At 38.2% G+C, this 24428-nt stretch overlaps 2 protein-coding genes across 7 annotated transcripts in view; one reads left to right on the top strand and one right to left on the bottom strand.

Annotated features, from left to right (window-relative positions):
* The window catches only part of TOM1L1 (target of myb1 like 1 membrane trafficking protein), a 59397-nt gene extending 41394 nt beyond the window's left edge, over positions 1 to 18003 (top strand). For 2 of the 5 annotated variants that reach the window (XM_058560629.1, XM_058560633.1), the window contains 8 exons: positions 827 to 887; positions 1280 to 1397; positions 2712 to 2808; positions 9929 to 9980; positions 12271 to 12376; positions 12827 to 12908; positions 16609 to 16673; positions 17254 to 18003. In XM_058560629.1, coding sequence (XP_058416612.1) covers positions 827 to 887; positions 1280 to 1397; positions 2712 to 2808; positions 9929 to 9980; positions 12271 to 12376; positions 12827 to 12908; positions 16609 to 16672 — 580 coding nt within the window. In that variant the 3' untranslated portion in view covers position 16673; positions 17254 to 18003. Of the gene's footprint in view, positions 1 to 826; positions 888 to 1279; positions 1398 to 2711; positions 2809 to 9896; positions 9981 to 12270; positions 12377 to 12826; positions 12909 to 16608; positions 16674 to 17253 lie in introns of those variants that run through there. The other 3 variants (XM_058560630.1, XM_058560631.1, XM_058560632.1) reach the window with 3 other exon arrangements.
* Positions 18004 to 18126: 123 nt separating this feature from the next.
* Positions 18127 to 24381, bottom strand: LOC131417334 (cytochrome c oxidase assembly protein COX11, mitochondrial). 2 transcript variants are annotated; one of them, XM_058560634.1, is made up of 4 exons: positions 24003 to 24381; positions 20765 to 20920; positions 19327 to 19452; positions 18127 to 18943 (listed from the first exon to the last, which is right to left on the bottom strand). In XM_058560634.1, the coding sequence occupies exons 1-4, from the start codon at positions 24363 to 24365 to the stop codon at positions 18761 to 18763; spliced, it is 828 nt and encodes a 275-aa protein (XP_058416617.1). In that variant the 5' UTR covers positions 24366 to 24381; the 3' UTR covers positions 18127 to 18760. The 2 variants fall into 2 exon arrangements, with proteins under 2 accessions (XP_058416617.1, XP_058416618.1); XM_058560635.1 differs by lacking the exon at positions 18127 to 18943 and adding an exon at positions 18950 to 19176.
* Positions 24382 to 24428: the final 47 nt, after the last annotated feature.

The raw sequence follows: 24428 nt of genomic DNA, 5'->3' as shown, positions 1-24428 counted from the left end.
TGATCTATCTAGATGTTGTCCCTGGGGAGCAAATGGTTCAAATGTTATTATTCTCTTTTAGCAGATGGGGAACTGAGGATCAGGAAGTTATATCCATGGTCAGATAGCTGCTAGATAATAATGCTGACAGTTGAACCTTGGACTTCTGCCTCAACTTCACTACCCTTTCAAACCTGTTCTTTTATTTATTTAACAGTTCCTCTCCCACTACCAGTGTACAAGCAATGTAAAATTAAATCAAGTTGTAATAGGTCAATATTTTTAGTAGGTATCAGGTATCTTATACAAATGAACAGAAACAGTGAAGGTACTTTAAATGTATTTGAATTTTTCTGGAAAATTTTAATGGCAAAATTGGAAACAACTTAAATATCTGAGAATAAGAAGAATAGTTAAATGTGTGATACATTCGTAAGATAAAATATGCAGCCACCAAAAATTATATTTCTGAATAACTATAAAAATGCTCACAACATAATTAAATTAGGATGTAGAATTATGTAAAGTATAACTTCAACTAAGTTTAAAATAGATTAACTTACAGAAAGAAATACTAGAAGGAAATACATTATAATGTTAATAGGGACCATTTCTAGGTGAAGGAATTATTATTCATATTTTTAATACTTGTCCATTTTCTCACAATTTTCTCTAAAGGCATTATTACCTCTGAACTAGAAAAACGTTATTAAAGTACTTTATTGGGAATTGAGTGGGGATGAAGCCGATTGTTCCTAAATATTTGCATATTAATAATTTGTTAAATATTGTAGCATTTTCATATCTGTTTTTCTTTTAAATACTTGTGTTTTGCTAATTCAAACAGGTTTACTCGAAACCAACAAAGGATTTTGGAGCAAAATAAGAACCAGATGGAAGACGCCAATGTAAGTGAATAGAAATGTTACAAAACAAACAATTGCGCGTTTTATGAATTGTACAGTAAGAAATAGGCTTACTTCAAACAGGTATTAAAAGAGGAGACATTCGTTAACAATTTGGAGTGGTTTTAGTGGTGTAGAGTATTTGCCTTAATAAGTTGATGTTATTAAGTTATTAATAAGAGGTCATAAGAAGATTCTCTAATTAAGCGGGAACCTATGTAGATGGTGGGATGTGAATAGTACTAGTGTTGCCTGTTGAATGGCAATATGGATGAAATGAAAATGCATCCAAATAGGATCTTCCCTTCTCCAAAGGAAAGTCTCTGGGGAGAAAGCCGTGATAAACGACCTGACACATTTTTTCTAAATTGTGTTTCTGTTTGCTTTGCTTTCAGACTACCAGTGAACCTTCTGCCCCATCCTGTGATCTCCTTGACCTGAGTCCCAGCCTTCCGATGTCAGGGGGGCCTCTGGGAGAATTCAACTCCCTGAATGCTCAGCTTTCAGACTTAAGTAAATAAGCACGTGGGCCTTTTCAGACCAGCAGAAGAGCTTGATGTGAAACAGTTCTCCTTGGTTTCATGATTAAATGCAACCTGAGAAGGGACTGAAGTCAGTTTGAATATCAGAGAACTATATCAGGAGATGTAATTACTTCTTGGCAAATGGTTGAGTCACATGCAGGGCAGGGATGGGATATGTCTGGGGGAGGAGGTCCTTGAAACTCATCCCACTGGTTAGAATCTCATGGAATTCCCCTAGCCTGCTTTATGGAGGTTGTTCAGCTTCACGGCCAATACTTAAATCCTCTCTGAACCAGCCCACTCACTATTATCTTTGGATTTCTCTGCTCTGCTACAGCATCAGGTAAGGGAATGTTCCATGCAGATAGAGAAATTCAGGAATTATGAGGCCTGATCCACATGGTGGTGAAATGCAGAGGGAAAAACACAGGCTTGTGAGTCGAAGTCCTAGTTGAAATCCCAGTTCTGCCATATCTCAACCACCCAGCCGTTGAGACTTGCCTACTTTATAAAGTGAGAACAATAGTTGCTTAATGGGTTGCTGTGAAGGTAAATGAATAATATTTACAAAGTTCTTTGTAGGCTTAGGGTTAACTGTCTTATCTATCTTATTTGTTATCTCTTACTGTCCTTATTCCCAAATAGTTTTGGTAAATTACAAAATAAGGACGAAAAATGCTGAAATTCAGAAGTTTTTGCCAAACTAAAATCAGTTTGTTTTTCTCTTATGTTAGCATGTTTTTCCAGAGTCAAAATATTCAGTATCACTGAATTTGTGGTTTTCGTATAACTTCCCCCATAACTAAAATGTTGGCTGCTTGCTTATGTAGACCAATGGGATGTGTGGAGTCCATTACGTGAAAGAGTTTTTATCAGGCATTTTTAGAGGGGAGGAAATGATTATTTCCTTTGGGATGTCTCGCTTAGGATTGTAGGAAGTTAAGAGCTTGGGGAGGTGAGGGTAGAGGTCTATATACACCATAGCTTTAAAAATTTTGTGTTTGGCAGAACCATACAGGTAAAATCTCTTCCATTCTGGATCAGCTTGGGATTTTAGAAAACCCAATAAAATAACATTTGTTACCTTTTCGACAACCTCTTTTTGTGGCAAGGAATTTCTCTCTTTCCAATTACCATAAATGATGCTTTTTAATTTCTGGTTGAGGAAATCCCATGATGTTATAGTGACAGAAACATCTCAATCTCTTTAATTTTTTTTTTTTTTTTTTTTTACTGTGGAACATCCAACAGAACTGACTGACAATGTTTTGAAGCCAAACAGCAAATCTATTTTGTATTCTAGGTTTCACTTCTCCAAGTCCTGCTGTAACAAACAACGTGAAACCCAGTCTTCATCCACAGATGGATTTGCTAGACTTGGAAAATACAGAAACATCCCTGTAAGTGTGTCCGTAATGCTCCAGAACTGATACCATCTCATTCTGATTCCTCATATTTAAGAAAACATGGCATAGTAGAAAGAGTAGAGACTTAGGAATCAAACAGACCTGAATTAGACTCTCAGCACTACCTCCTACTAGCTGTGTGACCTTGGATGAGAAGCTTAACCAGCGTGAGCCTTCATTTTTCTTCTAAGAATACTTCCTAGGATTCTTACAAAGATATAGTGAGATGCTATATGTAAAACTCCAGTGTAGCACTTGATACATAATAAGTCTTCAATAAGTTGTCTTTGTTTCTGTTATTTATTAGTGATAACAGAAGGTAGGGGAAATACAATGACAAAGGTAGGGGAAGAGAAATGAGGTTTAAAATTGTTAAGAGTAATGGCCACACCAATTACACAGCACTTGCTGTGTGCCAGGCACTTTGCTAAGCTGTTTTTGTTTATTTCATTTTATCTTTGCAAAAGTTCTTGAGTCAGTTCTGTTATTATTCCTGTTTTATAGGAGAAAAGGCTGAGACTTAGGGAATAGAACTTGCCCAAGTTCATATAGCTATTAAGTAGCAGGTCTAATGAACTGATAGTTCACCAAAAAATACAAATGACCCTTAAACATATGCAAGATGCTCGACCTTACTTATAGTTACAGAAATATAAATTAAACTACAGTGAGACTTTTTTGTTTTCCTGAGGAATATTCACCCTGAGCTAACATCTGTTGCCAGTCTTCCTCTTTTTTTGCTTGAGGAAGATTAGCCCTGAGCTAACATCTGTGCCCATCTTCCTCTACTTTTTTGTATGTGGTCGCCACCACAGCTTGGCTGACAAGTGGTGTAGGTATGTGTCTGGGATCCGAACCCGCAAACCAGGGCCACCGAAGCAGAGCTCACAAACTTAACCACGACACCATGAGGGCAGCCTGAGACTTTATTTTAACCTCACAGACTGGGAAAAGTCCAAATGATAACAGGCCTGTCTTGCCTGTGGAAAGACAGATACTATCACAAAATTATGTAGTTCTTATGAGGGGCAAGTGGCAATATCTATTAAAATTATAAATGCATTTACCTTTGAACCTGCAATCTCATTTCTAGGAATTCTTACCTATGCAAAATGAGTTGTTTACGAGATTATTCTTTACCACATTTGGGCAATAGCAAATAATTGGAAACAACTCAAGTACCCATTGGTTGGGGATTGGTTAAATAAACATCTATGCAGTGTATTACTATATAGCTAGGGGGAAAAATGTAGGTTCTCTATGTGAGGAACAACCACTAATATATTTATTATTAAGTGAAAAAAAAGGTGCAAAGTAGTGTTTGTATACTATATTGCATTTGTGTAAGAAAATGAGAAATAAGAATATATATTATTTGCCTCTATTTGCATAAAGAAATGCAAGAAAGATGCAGAAGAAACTAAAAAAGCGTGGCTACCTAAGGTCAGGAAGGGGCAGGATAGAGTAGATAGAGCAAAAAATAAACAGAAGTGGGATTTGCCTTATACCAAAGCCTATATTCTTTTTTCTTTTTAAATGCATATATTTTAGGTAATAGGCAGTGCATTGCCGTGGTTCAGATGTCAATATAAAAAGGTGTATAGGGACAATTACTTTTCTGTATTAAAAAAGGAGTAGGGGCAGGGGGGAGGAAGGAGAATGAGAAAGGACAATCAAGTTGGGGAAAAAAGCAAAAAAAAAAAAAAAAAGTATAAGGGAAGAAGAGGAGGAAGGAAAGATTCATGTGCTGTGCTGGGACACGATAGAGTGTCAATGGCTATCTCATGAACCACTAAGTTGGGTCAGAATGCAGTTGGCTACCTCTGGTCTTGACTACGTGTGATGTTAAGTGAATGTTGAAATATTGAGGGCAGATCTCCAGTGACGTTGCTTAGTAAATAATGTAGTCTAAAGTAGCCAGTTCTGTTTTCCTTTATCCTGCAAATCTTCTTGGGTAATAGGAGAAAGGAGGATATTGATGAAATCCCATTACAGAAAAAAAGTAAAGTTGCTGGCCCTCAGAAATGCTGATTCAGTAGCAGGACTCTTTAGTTTTTAAAAGGCAGCAGAATCATAAAGCAGTGGTTTGCCAGTCATACTTTAGAAATCCTGTAATTGTCACCCACCCAAGATCCAGATATCAAAATAATTATAATAGTTCTTGGAATTCACTGGAATGAAAGATACTCTTTAATATCAATAATATTTTGTTTTCTAGACTATCTATCTCAGCCTTTTGTTTCTATTTTTTTCTAATTTTCAAAAAAGGCTTATACAGAGGGTCCCCGATTTAGGATGGTTTGAATTACAATGTTTTGACTTTACAATGTACGAAAGCAATGCACATTCAGTAGAAACCACACTTTGACCTTTGATCTTTTCCTGGGCTAGCAATATGCAGTACGATAGTCTCTTGTGATGCTGGGCTGTGGCAGCGAGCTGCAGCTCCCCGTCAGCCATGCAGTCACAAGGATAAACAACTGATACATTTACAACCATTCTGTACTCTTACAACTGTTTTTTTTTTTTTCACTTTCAGTACAGTATTCAATCAATTACATAAGATAGTCAACACTTTATTATAAAATAGGCTTTGTGTTAGATAATTTTGCCCAACTGTAGGCTAATGCAAGTGTTCTAAGCACGTTTAAGGTAGGCTAGGGTGATCTGTGATGTCTGATAGGTTTTCAACTTAAGATATTTTCAATTTATGATGAATTTATCAGGCATAACCCCATTGTAAGTCAAGGAAGATCTGCACGTGAGTGAAGCTATAATTAGACCAATTTTTTATAGTGTCAGAAATTGAAGCACTAAAGCTGCCTAGGACATGTGTCTGGGTTAAATCATATGCTGAACATCACATATGAGAGGCAAAATCAGTCATCAGAATGCCTTAGCGTCTTGAGATTTTTCCTCCCCTCTGTTTGCGGTTTAATTTGTGTACCATCACAGAACAAATGAGTGATAGAATTATTCATAATAGCAAAGATCATTGAAAAAACGACGATGATGAGATAAAGTCATAGGTCACATTTGTAGCCCACTTATCAGTCAACAGGCTAAGAAGAATAAGAAATGCTTACCAGTTACTTACCAGTGTTCCCAATAGACCTATGAGGTAGGGACCCCCGTCATTCTCATTTTGCAAATGAGAAACCAAGGCTGAGGAAGATTAACTTGCCAGAGTTTGCCCCACTAGTGGAGAAACAGGGTTCAGATTCAAGTGGGTCTGATTTCAGTACCTGCTCTCTTTTTTCTTTCTGTGCTTTAATTTTATTTTTTAAATTTCCATATGTTAAAATTGACCCTTTTTTTCCTTTGGTGTACAGTTCTATGAATTTTAACATACAGCATAGCTTCTTGTAATCACCACCACAGTCAGGATACGGAATAGTTCCATCACCCAAAAAAAAACCCCATAGTGCTAAAAGGTGAATTGACTCTTTTATCATTATGTAATGTCCCTCTTTGTCTTTTGTAATTTTCTTTGCCCTATTGTTTACTTTGCTATTAATATAGCCACTCTAGCTTTCTTTTCATTAGTGTTTGCATGGTATATCTTTTTCCATATTTCTACTTTTAACTTAACTATATTGATATATTCGAAGTGAGTTTCTTGTAGATAGCATATAGTTGGGTTGTGCATTTTTATGTATTCTCATAATTTCTGTCTTTAATTGGTATGTTTAGGCCCTTTACATTTAATGTAATTATATGTTTGGTTTAGGGCTACCATTGTATAATTTGTTTTCTATTTGTTCCCTTTCTTTTTTTTTTCTCTGTTTCCTCTTTCCAGCAGTCTTTTGGATTATTTGAACGTTTTTAGGTATTCCATTTTATCTACTGTGATTTTGACTATAACTTGGTATAGTTTTTATATGGGGAAGCAGGGACTGGTTGCTTTAGGGATTGCAATATAGGTACTTAGTTTTTTAGTCTACTTATCACTAGCATTTTACCACTTGAAGTGAAATGTAGAAAATTTGGCTATAGATCCTCCTTTATACTATAGTTATGGTATATATTACATCTATATACATTGGGAAAAAATACCACGAAACAATGTTATAATTTTTGCTTGCCACCCTCAAATATATTTTAAAGGACTTGAGAAAAATGGTCTATTTACCCAATATTGACCATTTCTGTTGCTCTTATTTTCTTCTGGTATAATTTCCCTTTTTTCTGAAGAATTTCTGTTAGCAGTTCTTTTAGAGAGGTTCTGTTGACAGTGAAAATCTGTTTGTTTGACTTCATGTGAGAATGTCTTTATTTCATTTTTGTTCCTGGAAGATATTTTCAGTGGATATAGAATTCTGGGTTAACAGTTCTTTTCTTTCAGCAGTTCTTAAACATTGCTTCCCTCTCTTCTGGCCTAAATGGTTTCTAATGAGAAAACTACATTCATTCAAATTGTGTTCTCCTATAGATAATGTCTTCTTTTTTCTGGCTGTGCTTTCAGGAAATTTTCTTTTCTGATTTTGAACAGTTTGCTATGTCTGGGCATGGATTTCTTTTGGTGTATTCTGTTTGGGATTTGTTCAGTGTTTTAGTGTCCTGTGGCTACCATAAAAAAATTTACCACAAGTTGGGTGGTTTAAAACCACAGGAATTTATTTTCTTGTAGGGCTGGAGTCTAGAAGTCTGAAATTCAGCAGGGCCGCACTCCCTCCAGGGATCTTAGGGGAGAAGCCACTTTTTTGCCTTTTCCAGATTCTGGTGACTGTTGGTACTCCTTGGCGTCTTTGGCTAGGGCCACATTACTCCACTTTCTGTCTCCACTTTCACATTGCCTTCTCCTCTGTGTGTCTCAAATCTCTTTCTGATTTTCTTTTTGAAAATCATTTGTCATTGGATTTAGGGCCCACTCGAATAATACAGGAGGTCACCATCTTGAGATCGTTAACTTAATTACATCTGCAAAGACCCTTTGTCCAATAAGGTAATGTTCACAGGTTCCAAGAATTAGGACAAGGACATAACTTTTTGGGAGCCACCGTTCAACCTACTACACTGAACTTCTTGAATCTGTGGGTTTATGTCTTGCACCAAATTTGTGAAGTTTTTAGCCTTTATTTCTTCAAATATTTTTTCAGCACTATACACTTTCTGCTGGCCTTCTGGGACTCTTGATGACACAAATGTTAGACCTGTTGTCATTGTCTCATAGATTCCTAGGGTTCTGTTCATTAGTTTTCTCACTTTTTTTCTGTTTTTTAAGATAATTTCTATTGATCTATGTTTGAGTTCACTATTTCCTCTGTCATTCCCATTTTGCTATTGAGCTCATTCTGTCAATTTGCTTTAATTTCAGTTATTGTATTTTTCAATTATAAAATTACCATTTAGCTCTTCTTTATATCTTGTGTTTCTTTGCTGAGACTTTCTATTTTTCCTTTTTTTTTTTTCAAAGAGTGTTCACAGTTGCTTGTTGAAGCATTTGTATAATAACTGCTTTAAAATCTCTGTGAGATAATTTCAGCATCTATGCCCTCTTGATATCAGTCTTTTCTCTTGCAAGTTGAAATTTTCCCAGTTCCAATTTCGGATTGTATCTTGGGCATTTTTTTTTTTGCTGAGGAAGGTTTGCCCCAAGCTAACATTTGCTGCCAATATTACTCTTTTTGTATGCGAGCCAATGCCATAGCATGGCCACTGACAGACGAGTGGTGTAGGTCCGTGCCGGGAACCGAACATGGGCCACTGAAGTGGAGTGTGCCAGACTTAACCACTAGGCCACTGGGGCTGGCCTGGCATTTTTTAATGTTATGAAATACTTGATCTTATTTAAATCCTGTTGAGAATGTTGGCATTTTAGTAGGCAAACAACCTCATTAGGTTCATGCTACAGTTTCAGCCTGCCTTCTGTGTGCTGTGGTTCCAGTCCAGTTAAATTTTCAGAGCCTTGGCAGTGCTATTCAGATCTGCCTCACATATGCGCCACCCAGTGGTCAGTCTAAGGTATAGACAGCAGGCTGTGTGGTTAGTGCTCAATGTCTTTGGCATCCTGACTGGGATCAGATCCACAGATGCACAGATCAGGAGGTCAGTCCAGGATTTCATAAACAACTTTGCGAGGTTGTTTCCTGAATTCCTCCTTTTTTGTGATTTCTCTGGTACTGTGCATTCCTGGGACTCCCCTTTTCAGGTTTCCAGTCAGAAAGCTGGAGGTTTACTATGCCATGCATTTCCTCAACTGCTTGCATCAGGCAGGACAGAAAAGACAAAAGAAACAATGAAAGTTTGCTCCATCCTCTTAGGATCTCAGTTCCACCTGTTGGAGAGGAAGGTTCCCCTCTCTCAGAGTTTTAAGTCCCTACAGGTCCCTGTTGCCTCTGCTGTCACTGCAGCTGCCTTGGGATTGCCAAGGGTTTGGGGTGTGAGAGAACAGAGAGAAGAGGAAAAAAAGGGGTGAGGGATTTCCACACTCTCTCTGAGCATTAGAATTTCCCTTTCCTGCTCCTTGAGTGAGAACAAGAGGCCTTCTCTTGGAGCTCTGTCTGTCCTCACTGCCCACTTTTGGGTTTTAGGCTGCATTGCATTCAGGTTAGAGAATATCAGGGGGGCAAAAAAATGGTAAGTTCACCAATGATTCAGTGGTCTGGTCTTTTTTCCCAGTCAGCCTGTAACTATTTACTTTTCTGTCCTCAAATATTTGCCCAGTGCATTCTGTCCAGATTTTATTATTGCATTCAGTAGGAGAGACAGGGCAAAGTGTGTTTACTCCGTCTTACCCAGAACCAGAACGCTCCACACCTCCTTCTTAAGCTCTACTCTGCGTTCCCTCTCATCCTTCAGGAAATGATGGGTTGGTAGCTACTCTGATGGCAAGACTGAAGGCTCCGTTTTTGCTAGTATACTACGCACACTCCCGGGTCTCAGGGCTACCACTGCCAAGGCACAGTGCTTTGTCTTTACTCTCTTTGGTATTTGGGCATCATGACCTGGGGGGGGCACTGAAACCAGATGGCAATTGTTATATAAAATTCATATTTTTATGCAGCCTGAAGGTACATTTTAAGTTTTGTTTTTAGACCAAGAAAGTCATCTTACTTTTTGCATTTGTGTACTCACTATAGGGTAATCATGCTGTGTTATCACACTATCCTAGGTTTGCTCAAAGGACCAGCCAAAACCTCTCCTCAAGTCATGAATATGAGAATGTAAGTAGTGAAACTCGTCCCTGGCAGTGCACTTAGTCAGCAGATTATCACGGCACAAAGGAACTCATGGTTATTGATGCTCATGTTCTGCTCAACGTTTCTTTGTGTGTATAATGTATTGACACAGGCCTTGTTAGGACTTTTCCTTGTCTTCCAACCTTTTGACATAGACGGATTGAGTCTTACTTCTGTTAGAAAGATGGTGTAGGATCAAAATTCCTTTAGAGTTGTTTATATTTGCTGTCTCCAATTTCTTTCCTTTCCTCCTCTTGGACAGACTTCAGACAGGCTCTCATCTGTACCACTTTACTGGCATAGCTCTCGTCGAGGACATTAGCGATTGCCTAAATCTAGTCTTGCAATGCTCAGTCCTCATCTTACCTGATTTTTCAGCAGCAAGTGACAAATCAATCACTTCCTCCTTTTTGCACGTGAAGTTTCAGAAACCCCTCTTTTTTGTGCTTCTCTCGCCTCGCTTCCACTTCTCCATCTCCTTTCCTGGTCCCTCCTCCTCTTGTGGCCTTTCAATGTTGGAGATCTCAGGGCTCAGACTTTATACTTCTCTATCCATATTCATTCCTCTGTGGTCTTTTGGTCTTGTACCTTGACATACCATTCAAATTCTGACAACTTACAAGTTGGTATCTCTAGTCCATACCCCTCCCCGAAACACAGAACTCACGTATCCACCTTCCACTTAACACACATGTCCTCTCGATTTCATCCCAGCCCCGGCTCCCGACCTGCTCTTCCCACAGTCTTCCCAGCCTCAGTAAATGACCACTCCACTATTTCAGTGGCTGAGATCAAAAGCCTTAGAAAATAGTGCTTGATCTCTAACTTTTTACCTTCAAGATATATCCGTTATCCAGCCACTTCTCACACCTCCACTTCTACATCCCATCCAAGCCACCATCAGAGGGATATTGCAGTGGCCTCCTAAGGGTTGCCCTTCTGCAGCCTTCACTTCCCTCTTCACCTCTACTTCCCACCTTACAATCTATTCTCAAAACAGAAACCAGTGCAATCTTTTTTTTTTTTTTTTGTGAGGAAGATCAGCCCTGAGCTGATGTCCATGCCAATCCTCCTCTCTTTGCTGAGAAAGACCAGCCCTGAGCTAACATCTATTGCCAATCCTCCTCTTTTTTCCCTTTTTCTCCCCAAAACCCCAGTAGATAGTTGTATGTCATAGTTGCACATCCTTCTAGTTGCTGTATGTGGGACGCCACCTTAGCATGGCCGGACAAGCGGTGCGTCGGTGCGCGCCCGGAAGACCCGGACTGCCAGTAGCGGAGCGCGCGCACCCAACCGCTAAGCCACAGGGCCAGCCCCCCAGTGCAATCTTTTTTAAAAAGTAAAGTCGTATTACATTCCTCATTTGCTCTAAACGCGTCTATGATTTTCTTGCTCACTCCATTTTACTCAGTAAAAGTGTGAAATGCGGATCTGACCCCTCCCATTACTTCTCCAACCTCACCTCTCGCCTCTCTCCTTTGGTGCAGTCTGCTTCAGCCACACTGGCCTCCCTTGCTTCAGAGCATCTGACCTTGTGTCCCCTCAGATAATTAGAGGGCCCACTTCAGTCAGGGCGCTGCTCATTGTCCCAGTGGTGAGGCTTCCCTGACCTCTATGATCAAAGCAACATCCCACCCCACCTACTCTGCCTACCCTGTCTCTCCCTGTTACCTTGCTTTTTTCTTAGAGCACTTGCCATCTGACATGTGTTCACATTTGTTGATTGTCTGCTCCATGAGGGCAGGGATTTGGCCTGTTTCATTTATTGCTTTATTTATAGTACCCGGCATCTAATAGGTACCCAGGACATGTTTGTGAAATGAATGAGGAAAATTACAAGAAGAGAGATTTCCAATTAAGACTTTAATCCTTATCAGTCCTAATTTGATATCATCACCTTCTGCCTCTCTGTAGTTAAGATTGTTTTTTGTCCTGTTTGAAGCTAAGATTTTATATTCAATGTGGAACAACAGAATCTGGACTGAGCTGTACCTTTCTGCTGCTCTTTTTTAAAGCAACACTTTTTTTTTTAATTGTACATTTTATATGAGAAATGAAGTGCAATGGGAATGAAATCAGACAGAAAAGCAGTAAATTGTATAAGTAGTTATTACCTAAAAAAACTAAAGTAATAGTTAATAATTACTAATTCTTGCCCAGTTGAGAATAGATGGTTCTTGGAATAGTGCCACTTGGAAGCCTAGGAATCTAAATAATAGAAAAAGAAAAGCTTAATGTAGAACGTTTATTTGAACATGTACTATACTTTCTTCAGCTTCCGGAACATTCAAATTCAGTATTACTACAGCCGGTTAGCCTACAGACCATTCCAGCAACGCCATCAAACCAGACACTGCCATCCTTGCCCAGCAATCACCCAGGTACTTGAGACCTTATTATTTGTATCAAATAAGGAAACTTGTGAGAATATATGAGTCGGCCAAAGATTTACTGATAATTGAAAATATAGAGAGGAGAAAAATTAGAGTTCATTTGCATTTTTAAGCTACATGAAGTAAATTCAGTTCAGATACCATTATGACCGACATTAGGAGATTGTAAAAATGCTTGTGTTGCACTGAAGATTGTATTTTGATCACTAAGCTAAATGAAACTTTAGCTGAAGTTTGGAAATCTTTTTGTGATAGATTTGTTGCACTTGGGAGTAGCATTGGAACGCCAGTATATTTGTTTCTGGTTGTCAGTGTTTGTGAGAATGTTATGTTTGAAATCTAAATCATAGAGACTATTAACCGTGCATATCTCCTCGAAAAGCACAATGTGTGTTTACAGGTCTTTTTTTTTTTTTTTTTTTTTTTTTTTGCCTAAAGCAGTGACAAAGAATGATCTCCAGCCACACAATTACTACGAGGTAATGGAGTTTGATCCCTTAGCTCCTGCTGTCGCTACAGAGTAAGTCATTTACAAAATGATTAATTTATTTTTTGTCTTGATTCCCTTTGGTAGCCAAGCTAACATGGCTTGATTATTTGTTTAACTTTGTTTAGGTCTTGGCAGAAATTGATGGCCTTATTAAAAATGACTTAGGAGGTTTTATGGAGGTTATTGCTCTTAATGGTCTTATTGTTCTCGGCCTTGTGACTGAAAAATAAAAATTCTGGGGTTGCACACTAAGAAATAACCAGAACCATCGTGTGCATTAATGGATTCCTCATAGATGCCTTGGCAGAAAATCAGGCTCTTTCCAGCTTGAGAAGGGCACTAGTCACTGATAGGTGACATAAGTGACACCACATCGATGGGCTATTTTAGCCATTCTTTGACTACTAATCCCAAAAAAACTTGTATAAGAACTTGTTTTTAATCTTCACTACATATGACGACAATGTGCTTAAAATAGGTTAATAAAGCATTTGTGTAAAAATTACTTTTTAACTTGAAATCCTGAAATCACCATTATTTTAAGAGTTCATATTGGTCAAGTGTATATATATTTATGGGATGGTAGGCTCCTTAGAGCTTTAATATGCCCTGATTGACTGAAGGTTACCCCCAAAATTGTTAAAAAAGATTAAAGCAAGTTTATGGAAATCATTGTTCAGAAACTGGCAGCCTGCAGGCTGTATCTTGTGTGCAGCCGTGTTTTGTTTGACCTATGTGGTATTTAAAATATACATCTAAAAATTAATTGCCAACAGTTAAAAACTGGGATATTTCAAAAATATCTAGACCTCTAGATTCTTTTGGATACCACGGCAACAGCAGGCCTGCATTTTTACATGCTAGCAACATGCTGGGGCTCAGTAGTGGCTGCTTCCATAAGATGAGGCATGCTCTGCGGTCCACCAGCCTGCACCTGGCCCCCTGCGTCCATTCATTTGATCTGCCTGGCGTATGTAGGCATTTGAGGTTTTGACCCCTGGTTTAAGCCCTCAATGTAGTGATCCATTGTGGAATACCTTATGAATAAATCTTAATAGACTTAGGAGTTCATTAAATTTTTTTTCCTAACTTAGGATTCTGAAATTTCCCTAAGTCATTCTGCTTGATCAGGTACAGTCATGTGCTACATAATGATATTTCAGTCAAGAGTGCACCACATATATGACAGTGGTCCCCTAAGATTAGATCCATATAGTCTAGGTGTGTAGTAGACTATACCATCTAGGTTTGTCTAAGTACACTAGATGATGTTTGCACAATGACAAAATTGCCTAACAATGCATTTTCAGAACATATCCTTGTTAAGCAATGCATGGCTGTATTGCTGAATATACTAAAGGTTTAAGGAATTAGAAATCGGTTAAACTAGGTATGCTGTCTGGAAACTAAATTTTTATTTATTTATTTTTTTGCTTGAGGAAGATTGTCCCTGAGCTAACATCTGTGCCAGTCTTCCTCTATTTTTGTATGTGGGACGCTGCCACAGCATGGCTTGATGAGTGGTGTGTAGGTCTGTGCCCAGGATCCAAATCCATGAACCCCAGGCTGCTAAAGCAGAGTGCGTGAACCTAACCACTATGCCACTGGGCCAGCCCTGAAACTGAATTTTTTTAAATCAGTTTTTGCATCCAAATAGGAAGTGGAAAAGTTTATTATTATATTGCAGTTAATTAGGAGGAGGTTGTAAGTAGATATGGCAATGCAATAGATATTAAAGATGAGAGAGATACTAGGAACCTGGAGAAGTGAAGCTTTGGAATTGTCTACCATTGTGGTTCTTACTTTCTGGGGGTAGGGTGTCTCAATTTCTTTGAATGTCGCATGAAATCCAGGGAACTTCTCTCTGAAGAAAAGCGCAAAATCTTGCAGAAAAGTTCTGGGATTTTCACGTCACTGGTTGTCCATGAACCCAAGATTAAGAACTTCTGCTCTAGCAGGACATAAAGTACAATATTTATGAAGATATATACATACACACAATTCATTCATTTGACAAATGCATTGAACATTGACTATGTGCCAGGGACAATGACTGGGTACCTAATCTATCATGTTGAACAAGAGACATGCTCCCTGTCCTCAGGGAGGTTAAATCTAGTGTGGAGACAGAAATTAAATTACATGTATTTGTGTTAATGGTATGAAATAATATGGTGACTTGACAGTGTATAACAGGAAGATCCAAGTTAAATGAGGGTTAGAGGAAGTAACATTAAAATTGAGACCTGCAAGTGTTAGTCAAGTAAGAAGTTTAGGAATCAGCGTTGTAGGCCCAGGGAACAAAGTATACCAAGACTCTGAGGAGAAAGAGTTTTGGCACATTCAAGGAAATGGAAAAGCCAAAGTCAAAAGCAAAGAGAGCAACAGGGAACCTATTACCAGATACAGAAATTGCAATTTGGAAACAAAAAGAAGGGAATGCACAACTGTGATGAACATTGCTGAGAGGACATGAGGAGGACTGAAAACTAGATAACGGATTTTTTGTTGTTAATACCATTGAATCTTAACCATTCGACCACCGGGGTCTAAGTTATTTAATGGATTAAATAACAGGAAATCATTGGTGATTTTAGTAACAGTCATTTTGGTAGATTGATGGGGACAGAAGCCAAATGTCAGTGTGTTTACTTGTAAGAGATGAAGCAGAGACAGTAAGTGCAGATGACACTAGAAACTTAAACATGAAGGGATGATGGAAAGTGGTTTGGCAGCTAGAAGATTACTGAGAGGATTTCTCTAAGGAGACATGGGATTAAGGATGGTATTGTTTTATAAAATGAGAGATGCTGGAGCATCTGTGAATGCTAAAGGGTAGGAACTAGTAGAGAGGGAGAGGTTGAAGGTTCAGTTCCAGAAGGCGGATACTAAGTGAAGTGTTTGAGAAGCCAGGGATTGATAGTATCACAGAAGTAGATGATGGTGCAGATGAAAATAGACTTGAAGATTTGTTGATGGGAAGATGAGGAAGTCTCGCTGTCAAGGCATTTAATTTATTAAGTGAGGTTTCTGACTGAGAGTGAGAGGAGGGGGATCAGAGACTTGAGGAGAGTAAAGGAGGTTGAAACAGTTTTGTGGAAAATGAGACAAAACTTACTGGAGAAACATATTAAAATTTCTGGACTATCAAGTTGGTGATCATGGCTTAGGGTACTGCAATTTTTCGAGTTTTCCTGAGCCATGTTTTACTATATTGTGTATGAATGTCGTTTGTAGGTATAGATATTTTCTAGCTACACACACATGTAAGACACATATAAAGAACTGAAAGATGTCATAGAAAAATTACTATATACAAGGTACAAAGATAACAGTCATAAGTTAAAGGTGGCTCAGGAGTTTGGACTATAACAACATAGGTTAAATAAGCTGGAATATTAATTTTTTTTTAAATGTTTTGAAGCCAGGAAAAGCTGAACAATTTTTGCTTTTTTTTTATAGCAGAAAGCAAATTGTCCAAATTTGAGCCATTTTTCATTAAATCACAAGTAAAATGAATTGGCTCTATAAGATGCATGGGAATTACAACGTTATGATCTAAGAACGCTATCATGTAAGCTTCAGGGCAGAGACCTTTGTTTTTATTCACTGAGATAGCCTGAACACCTAAAACAGCACCAGATTTTTAGTTAAGGTGTTGGCAATTAAAAGCCAAAATAGTACTTTGAAACAGATATATAACCCTTTTGCCATGACTTATTTGTTTCAGAGCTATTTATGAAGAAATTGATGTTCATCACCAAAAAGAAGCTCAAAGTCATAGTGATTGTTGAGGTAAAGACTTCAATTTACACAACTTAACATTCTACATGATTTCAGTGTAATTATCACTTTCTGTATTTGGTATTTATATTTTGTAAGAGCCATCTGAATCTCTGACACTTTGAGTGAAATATTATACAAATCCCTCTGAATCACTCAAAGTGTAATGAACTATTGTTCACTAATGAAATACATTGTGACCTTGTTAGCTAAAAATAATCTTATGAATGCAGAAGTTGGTTTATGGTATAGAAATATTAATGCTAATAAAAATAGATGATCAATAAAACCTTCTTAGCACTGGAATCAGACATTTGTCTTTTATGGGCAGCTAATACCTGTTAACTGGGATTGGTAGAAACCATTCACTCTTAGTGCAGATAGGTCTGGATTCTATTTGCTGTACTAGTCATCCCATTCTATTTATGAATGAATGCACGACCACTAGTAACCTATTAACCTTATTTATTCCCCTCACATCCTCCCCAACGGTAGTAGTACATTCCCACCTTTTCTCTACTAGACTCGAGTTATCAAGGAATGGGGAAAGAGAAGGAAAGGATGGAGATGGTTGACTATCTTTTTATTCTAGGTGAAAGTGAATGACCAGCTCACTGGCTGCGTTAAGGGTGCCAGTTCTCTAAAAGATAGCCCCTGGCCACCTTTGAGGCCCAGAAGACAAGACCTAACAACACATCAAAACCATGGCGGAACATTTCTCCTCTGTAATAATGAAGTTTAAAAAGAAGAGTAACCGTTCCAGAGTAACATTTATGGTTCCTGACAGCAGTTCAAGCTTTATCTCAAAAGAACTTGGTTGTAACATATATTCACTTAAAACTTCAGCAGAAGAAAAATTCGTTGTACTGAGGCCAACCATGTTAACTGTAGCATCTTATGTTTCACAGACCTTCCTACATTAGAAATCATCGCACAGCTGTGATAAGAGGAGATGAAGATTACAAAATAATTCTGAATAGATGTTAAGCATGAAATGTGCGAAACTATATTATTCAGGAAGAATCCTGAGTGCCTTCATTTAACTAAAGTTGAATGTAAAAGTCAATTTGCACTTCTTTATAAATAATACTCGTTTAGAATTATGAATTATAAAAGCCTTGATGATTGTAGTTTAATTATTTTTCAGGTACTCTGAAGAAGTCATTGGACTCCACGTCGGATTGCCTTTAAATATGATTCTTTATAATAGTAATTGTTTTTTTCCTTTTTACTGCAATTTAATATTTCTATTTAGAACAAAGACTACTGGAAAACATAATAAATTGTGCATTCGTTTATGTCATAAATTACAATGACAAATTACTATTAAAACAATTTAATACATCTTTTTTACAGAGTTTATTCAGAGAAGAACTGATGTCAGTAAATCTTCACAATCCCACACTTAACATTTTAACATTTAGGGACTTGGAACTATCGTAAGAAATGCTAGAAGCCTAGTAGATACACTTATGCACTTTATTTCAATTTCATGATACCAAAACTTCAAAGTAATTATTCAGTACTCTGAATGTAAAATAGCCCTAGATCTTAAAGGAAAAATACAGTCAAATTTGAAATCAGAATGTAACCTTTGGGCAAGCTGGTAGGACTTAGCGATTCCTCTTCCATTTTGAGCTTTTAAAATAGTAACCAACTATTTTAGAAATAATGAAAACGGTCAGAAGTTCTGACCTAGAGTCTAAAATAAATAACCCTAGGCATTAAAAAAAAAATTCATTGCTACAAGTATGAAGTGCTAATAATTTGGAAGGGGACTGGTGAATTAGCTGAACCATCAAGTCCATGCCTACCTATTTAAGAAACAAAGCAGTTTCTTTTAATACTACTTAACAAACTCTAAGTATGGTTTTGAACAGTCATACATTCTAAATAGGCTTGTAGATTTCTTATGCTAGAAAGCTGAATCTAGTCTCTCAATTTTAAGTAGGATAAATTAGTTGGGAAAAAAAGAACCATCAGTACATAATATTTAAAATAGAAGGCTTCACATTATTGTAGAATATTTCTCCTCTGAGAAGATAACATACATGATTTTTCAAAAATCACAAATTTGAAGCAGGACGTAGTTGCTGACTTCAGTTATAGCCTGGAAGCGGCAACTTGTATCCCTCCTTTGCTTCAAAAAAAGTATAAGAAAGAGTGATGAGATCAACATTCACCATTCTTGGATCTTCAGCAAATTCAGGATCAATGTAGAAAAACACTGGCATATCTACTTCCTCTTGTGGATTAAGCCTTTGTTCTTCAAAACAGAAGCACTAGAAGTTATAGAAAGGTATTTGTTTATTAATATTTCCATTCTATTATCTATAATAGAAACTAATATGGCTTTAATAAGCCAAGTGTTAAATATAATCTTTAAGTTCTGTGACAGGATAGCAGCATCTTTTCATCTCAGATTGAGTTTTGCTTTAAGGACTGAATCAACAAATTAATTCTTCTAATCTTAAAAGCAGATATCCTTATGATTTGGCTCTCAACCTCTGCACAGCTGTCATAAGCAAAAGCAAAAGAAAAAAACAGTTTGAAGTTTAGAAGAAATAAATTTTAAGAAATTAGTATCTACTAAAACACTGCAGTAAATTTAGTACTAAATTTTATATACTTTTATCAGATTCTATCAAGTTTGCATTTATCGTACCTGTATTTTATTGAAATACTGCCCAGCTTCAAATGGTACAACATTGTATGTGGAAATGCCGATTACTGGTTTGTCAGTAGGATTCTTAGCTTTATAAAAGGCCAGTGCAGTCTCTCCTGGCACCACCTGTTTTAAGGAAAATATACATTATCAATACTTTAAATCTCACACACCTCCTTTCCCTACTGTATGAGTCATATTATTCTTCCTATCCATCAGACCATAGTACCTAATCTCATGTTAAGGGTCAGCAAAGTAGTGAATACTACCCATGAACATCTGATTTTCAGATTTTACTTGCATGTCAGTGAAGAACCAGTGCTCTATTATTCATACTTTGTTATAGATTGTCCTTTTGTATATCTGAAGTCTTCGAGCAATAATCCACAAATTATTTAGAATGTGTTCAAGGACAAGCCAAGCCTATCACAGCCCAAGCCTAACTTCTTAATACTTATCCCTGAATATCATCATATGATTGACTCAAGATTCTTTTTAAAAGGTTACCAACATTAAACTTAGCTTACAACCAGAGTAAATTAAACTTATAACCAGAGTAAAACTCTGAATGAACTTTTATTTAACCAAAAAGCACCGATACTTTTTTTCAAGAGAATAACAGATAAAATAAATTGCAAGGCTTAAAAAAAACATCAATTTCCAAAGCATGCACTGCCATTTGTACCAATTCAGCCACTAGTACCTTGTATACTACTATGTGATTGGAACTAATATTCAAAATCATAAGCTATAAAATCCTAAATCAATAAAGAGATTCAGTCATGTTTACCAACCTGGGGAAGGACTAATATTTTTAAGAGTTTTCCAATAAGAGTTATGATTAAGCTTTTCTGACTATTCCTCAGTTCATGAGAGAATTTCAGTTAAATCCTCTAGGATTCCAGTTAGTCAAGATTTTAAGAAAACTTTAACAGGTAGTGTTTCTGAAGTATAACCTGTTTAGTATGATTACTTCAAAGGTCCTCAAATTTTTCTTTTAAGGGACTGGGATACTTTTGATGTAAATCAGTAAACTACTTTTCATTATAACCAATGATTTTCAACATTTTTCCTACATCATTTATTCCTGAGGAAAAGTCAATTACATAGCATGACAGCTACTCCTACTCTCAAGATTAGTGACCAGAGAACTTCTTCGTGAACTCTTAATATGATTCTAATAAAAACAGACATGTTCCCTTGTTCCAAACTGACTGTTACTATAGTACCATGAAACTTCAAGTATATTCCATTACATTAGGTGTAGGGCACTGTCAAAAAGTAGTCGGTGGGAATAAAAATTACAGTAATGGAGTCAGTATTTTGAAATTAAGTTTAGATGAGTGTTTCCTAAATCATTAAACAGTTTTAAGTGATGAAATAAAGGAATTTTTACATTGACAAAAGGAATCTTGTAATAACGGCTTTAATCACTTACATATATTTCTGTTTGCTGAGGTCTAAAGTTCCACTGGAGGCTTGCGTGCACATCTGCATTGAAGGTGACTTTGATGATGCGATCCTTAACAGGCACCATGTTTTCAATCTGGTCTGACCCATGACCTGCTACTGCTGATCCTCCCAGTCCAGTAGTCTAGAACAAGATATTAAAGTATAATATGTTAAACAATACTTTTAGGTGCTGATGATCTATTTAATGGATAAAAACAAAGTTTTAAAAACAACTTAAAATAATCCAGCAGAAGCCAAGTTTATATACTATCACTGACTATTCCCTATGAATGTATCAATGGTTTGCCCACTTTTGGGGTATCAAGGGCCTATATTTGTTAAAGTCATATTTTTTCAATAATCACTTCGTTATCTCATATGGTAAAAAATGAGTCATTTGGAAGAGAGTGGGCTCTCCAGTGATAATACAGCTCAGATACTTCCCTTTATTGCTAGTATTTCCTATCAACTATTAATAGAAAAAATCTACCCACAATCCTGTCATTTCAATAAATTTAAATAATTCCATTTTCCACATTCCTATATGGTCTTTTCCCATATCATAACTTTTATAGCACAGATTAGTTTGTAGCTTCACTTCTGTAGTCTGCTTTTCTCAAGCAGCATAAGTATTTTCCCCATGATGGTAAATGTGTAAATTTTTTTCTGTATTTTTTGTATAGTACAGCTTTTACAGATATCATCAATTAATCAGAGAACCTGATCCCTTTGGCCATGGAATCAACTAATCATAATGCATCAGGATAATCTATATCTGACATTTCTTGCCTATCTCCACTGCCATTAGTTATTTCTCTATCAGAGACGCATAAAAAAAAAAATCCTTACTTCCAGGGTCATCATTCTTCTGATGCTTGAGGTTGCCAGAATTCTGGTCTTCGGACAATTAATGTGTTACTATACTAGGAAAAAAATACCAAATTTGAGGCTAGGGGAAGACTCCCAGCAAAATATAGTATTACTATCTTCGGCTTGTTACACAAGTCAACTAGCCTCACTCAGCTGCTATGCAACACTATCGAACTCCATTATAACCCTAAAAGATGCATCAGAGGACAAGCCTTTCTTTATCCTTGTTTAATGGCTAAGTATATACTTCTGCGCAAGAGGGCTACAATGCCTAAGTTTTAAGTATAACTCCTTTTCCTGAAGAATTTTAGTCACTTCAATGAAGATTCCTTAATGCATTCTTTCCGACAGTCTTTGAATATAAAGTCTTCAAATTTGTAAAGTTTGATGATTAGAGAAATTAAACAAAGAACAGAAAAGGGCACTGAAAAGAAAATATGTCCTGGGCTCTAGTCTAGTTCTGCCACTAAATAGCTCCAAGAACTAAATAAATCTTACTTTCCTTGGGCTACACTTTCCATACTCATAAAATGAAGTCACTATATAAAGTGGTTTATATAATCTCTGACTTTTGGCTCCAAAGTTCTGTGATTCCAAAAGTGAAAGAGATGCTCTTTTGGAAATGTCACTAACATCCAACTGTGATTTAGGTTTAGATTGCAAAATACAATTGTTTTTAATTTGTTGCCCTGAGCTTGCATACACGTGCACAAAATATTGTCATTGACTTCAGTTTGGGTCAGGGATTCTCAACGTTGGCACTAATCACATTTGGGGTTGGATAATTCTTTGTTGTTTTGGGGTGGGGTGTCTGTCCTGTGCAGTGCTGGATGTTTAGCAGCATCCCTAGCCTCTACCCATTAGACACGGGTAGCACCCTCCCCTCTCACCTCCCAGGTCGTGACAACCAAAAATGTCTTCAGACACTGCTAAACATTCCCTGAAAAATAAAATCAATCACCCTCCTCCCTCCGTGGTTTGCAGAGATCTGTACTTGGCCGCCTTGGATTCAGTTCTGCTTATGATTTAACCAACTGGTAGTTTTGGGATTCATGCTTGGTCCAGGCTGGCCTCTGATGAAAACTAATTCACATTCTCCACTCATCCTCCAGAAATCAAGTTATTGCACTTTCCCACATAAACGCTGATATTAGGAGACTGAAAAGTCCTTTTGACTTCTGCTGCTTCAGTCATCATGGAAAATAAAGGCAAGTTAATCTCCCTAAGGACAGCGGAAGTAAACCAGGTATTAACGATAGTGGCAGGAAAGAGCAGTTAACCACTGATTCCTGAATTTTGCTGCACACTGGAATCACTTGAGGAATCTTTAAAATAGTACTAATGCCTGACTCCCACTCCAAGACATGGATTTCATTGGTTAGGGATGTGACCTGGGTATCTCGCTTTTTAAAAGCTCTCCAGGTAATTCCCATGTACGACAAAGTTTGAGAACCACTCTCAAACACTTACTGAAGGAACCCAATGTGTAGCTCTCACTTGTGGAATGTTTTTTAAACAAATTCCTGGCCCCTACGCAGACTCCTAATCAGAATCTCTGGGCTGGGGGAGCCCTGGCACGTTTATTTAAGCTCCACTAGTGATCCTAATGCCCAGCCAAAGCAGCAAACTACTACTTAAGAACTAAGGAGAATATATATGAAATAGGTGAAGTTTGCCTTTACCAGTGGTTCAAAGACATTAGTCTGTATCAAAATCAGCTAGAGGACTTACTAAAATACAGATTGCTGGGCCCTGCCCCCAGAGTTTTCTGATTCAGTAGCTCTGGAGTTGGGCCCAAGAATTTGCACTGAAGTTCCCAGGCGATGTTGATGCCCGGGGATCACACTTTGAGAACGACTACACTAATTTCGGATCTAAAACGGAGCCCAGGGTAAGCACACGACAACTATATATTAACAGCGGAGGTGGGGGAGTGGGGTGGGCCTCGAAGGCCTAATTCAGGCCTGTTTGTATAGACAAAAGGCTACTCCCAGTTTAAGCACAAGTAACACGCACACTCCCATTTCCAGGGTTAGCCTTCGCACATAAACCTTACGTGATCCATAGAATGAATGCATTAAAATAAAGTATATTTTAAAGGCGGCCACGTGTGTGACCAGGAGGGTATGGTGGATTTTGGCGAGGTGTGGCTCAGAGATCAGGGAATTTCACTCCGCAGTGTGGTTGGCATAAGCACGATCACTATAGGGGCTTGGGTTCTCCTTGGAGCTTTGCCACTAACTTCCCCGGTGACCTTGGGCAAGTCACTTTTCTGAGTCTACTTCCTCTGCGGTAGGTACTCTCGGCCAGCCCTTCCAACACGACACCGCCCCGAGGACAGCGCCGGCCCCTACCTGGCAATAGAGCCGATAGAGGGGCACGGCGGCGTAGGAGGCCCCCAGCATGCCGACGGCGGCCGCGGCCACGTACGTGAGGACGGTCTTGTTCCGCCGGCGCCAGTCCTCCTCCTGCGCGCGCGTGAAGGGGTTCGTGCTCTTCGGCCGCCGCGGTGGCTGCACGGCCAGCTGCCCGGCCGGGCTCGGGCGCTTCCATGTCCCGAGCCGCCTCAGCCCCCTCTCAGCACCTCCTGTCCCACTCCTCCCCGGCCTGAGACGCGGCTCTGCCCGCTCCACAACCCTAGTCGAGGAGCCAGGGTGGCCGCAGCGCCAGCCACATAAAACGACGCGCCTCCAGCCCGGACACCAAAACCCTCCCATACCGCCCGGAAAGACCGCCCGCCTGTCAGGGACGAGAGGTCAGATCTCGCGAGGCCTGCTCTA

Source organism: Diceros bicornis, chromosome 18 (assembly GCF_020826845.1).
Source record: "Diceros bicornis minor isolate mBicDic1 chromosome 18, mDicBic1.mat.cur, whole genome shotgun sequence".
NCBI classification, from domain to species: domain Eukaryota; kingdom Metazoa; phylum Chordata; class Mammalia; order Perissodactyla; family Rhinocerotidae; genus Diceros; species Diceros bicornis.
Note: the sequence above shows the minus strand (reverse complement) of the source record. Positions and strands in the feature narration are given on the sequence as shown.

What these genes read in the sequence shown, in the direction of transcription:
- LOC131417334 (XM_058560634.1), bottom strand. Translation starts at nt 24,365, where the DNA reads ATGGGAGGGTTTTGGTGTCCGGGCTGGAGGCGCGTCGTTTTATGTGGC. An exon ending in TCTATCGGCTCTATTGCCAG is followed by an intron (nt 20,921 to 24,002) that starts GTAGGGGCCGGC and finishes ATCTTGTTCTAG; the next exon opens with ACTACTGGACTGGGAGGATC. An exon ending in AGTATTTCAATAAAATACAG is followed by an intron (nt 18,944 to 19,326) that starts GTACGATAAATG and finishes TATAACTTCTAG; the next exon opens with TGCTTCTGTTTTGAAGAACA.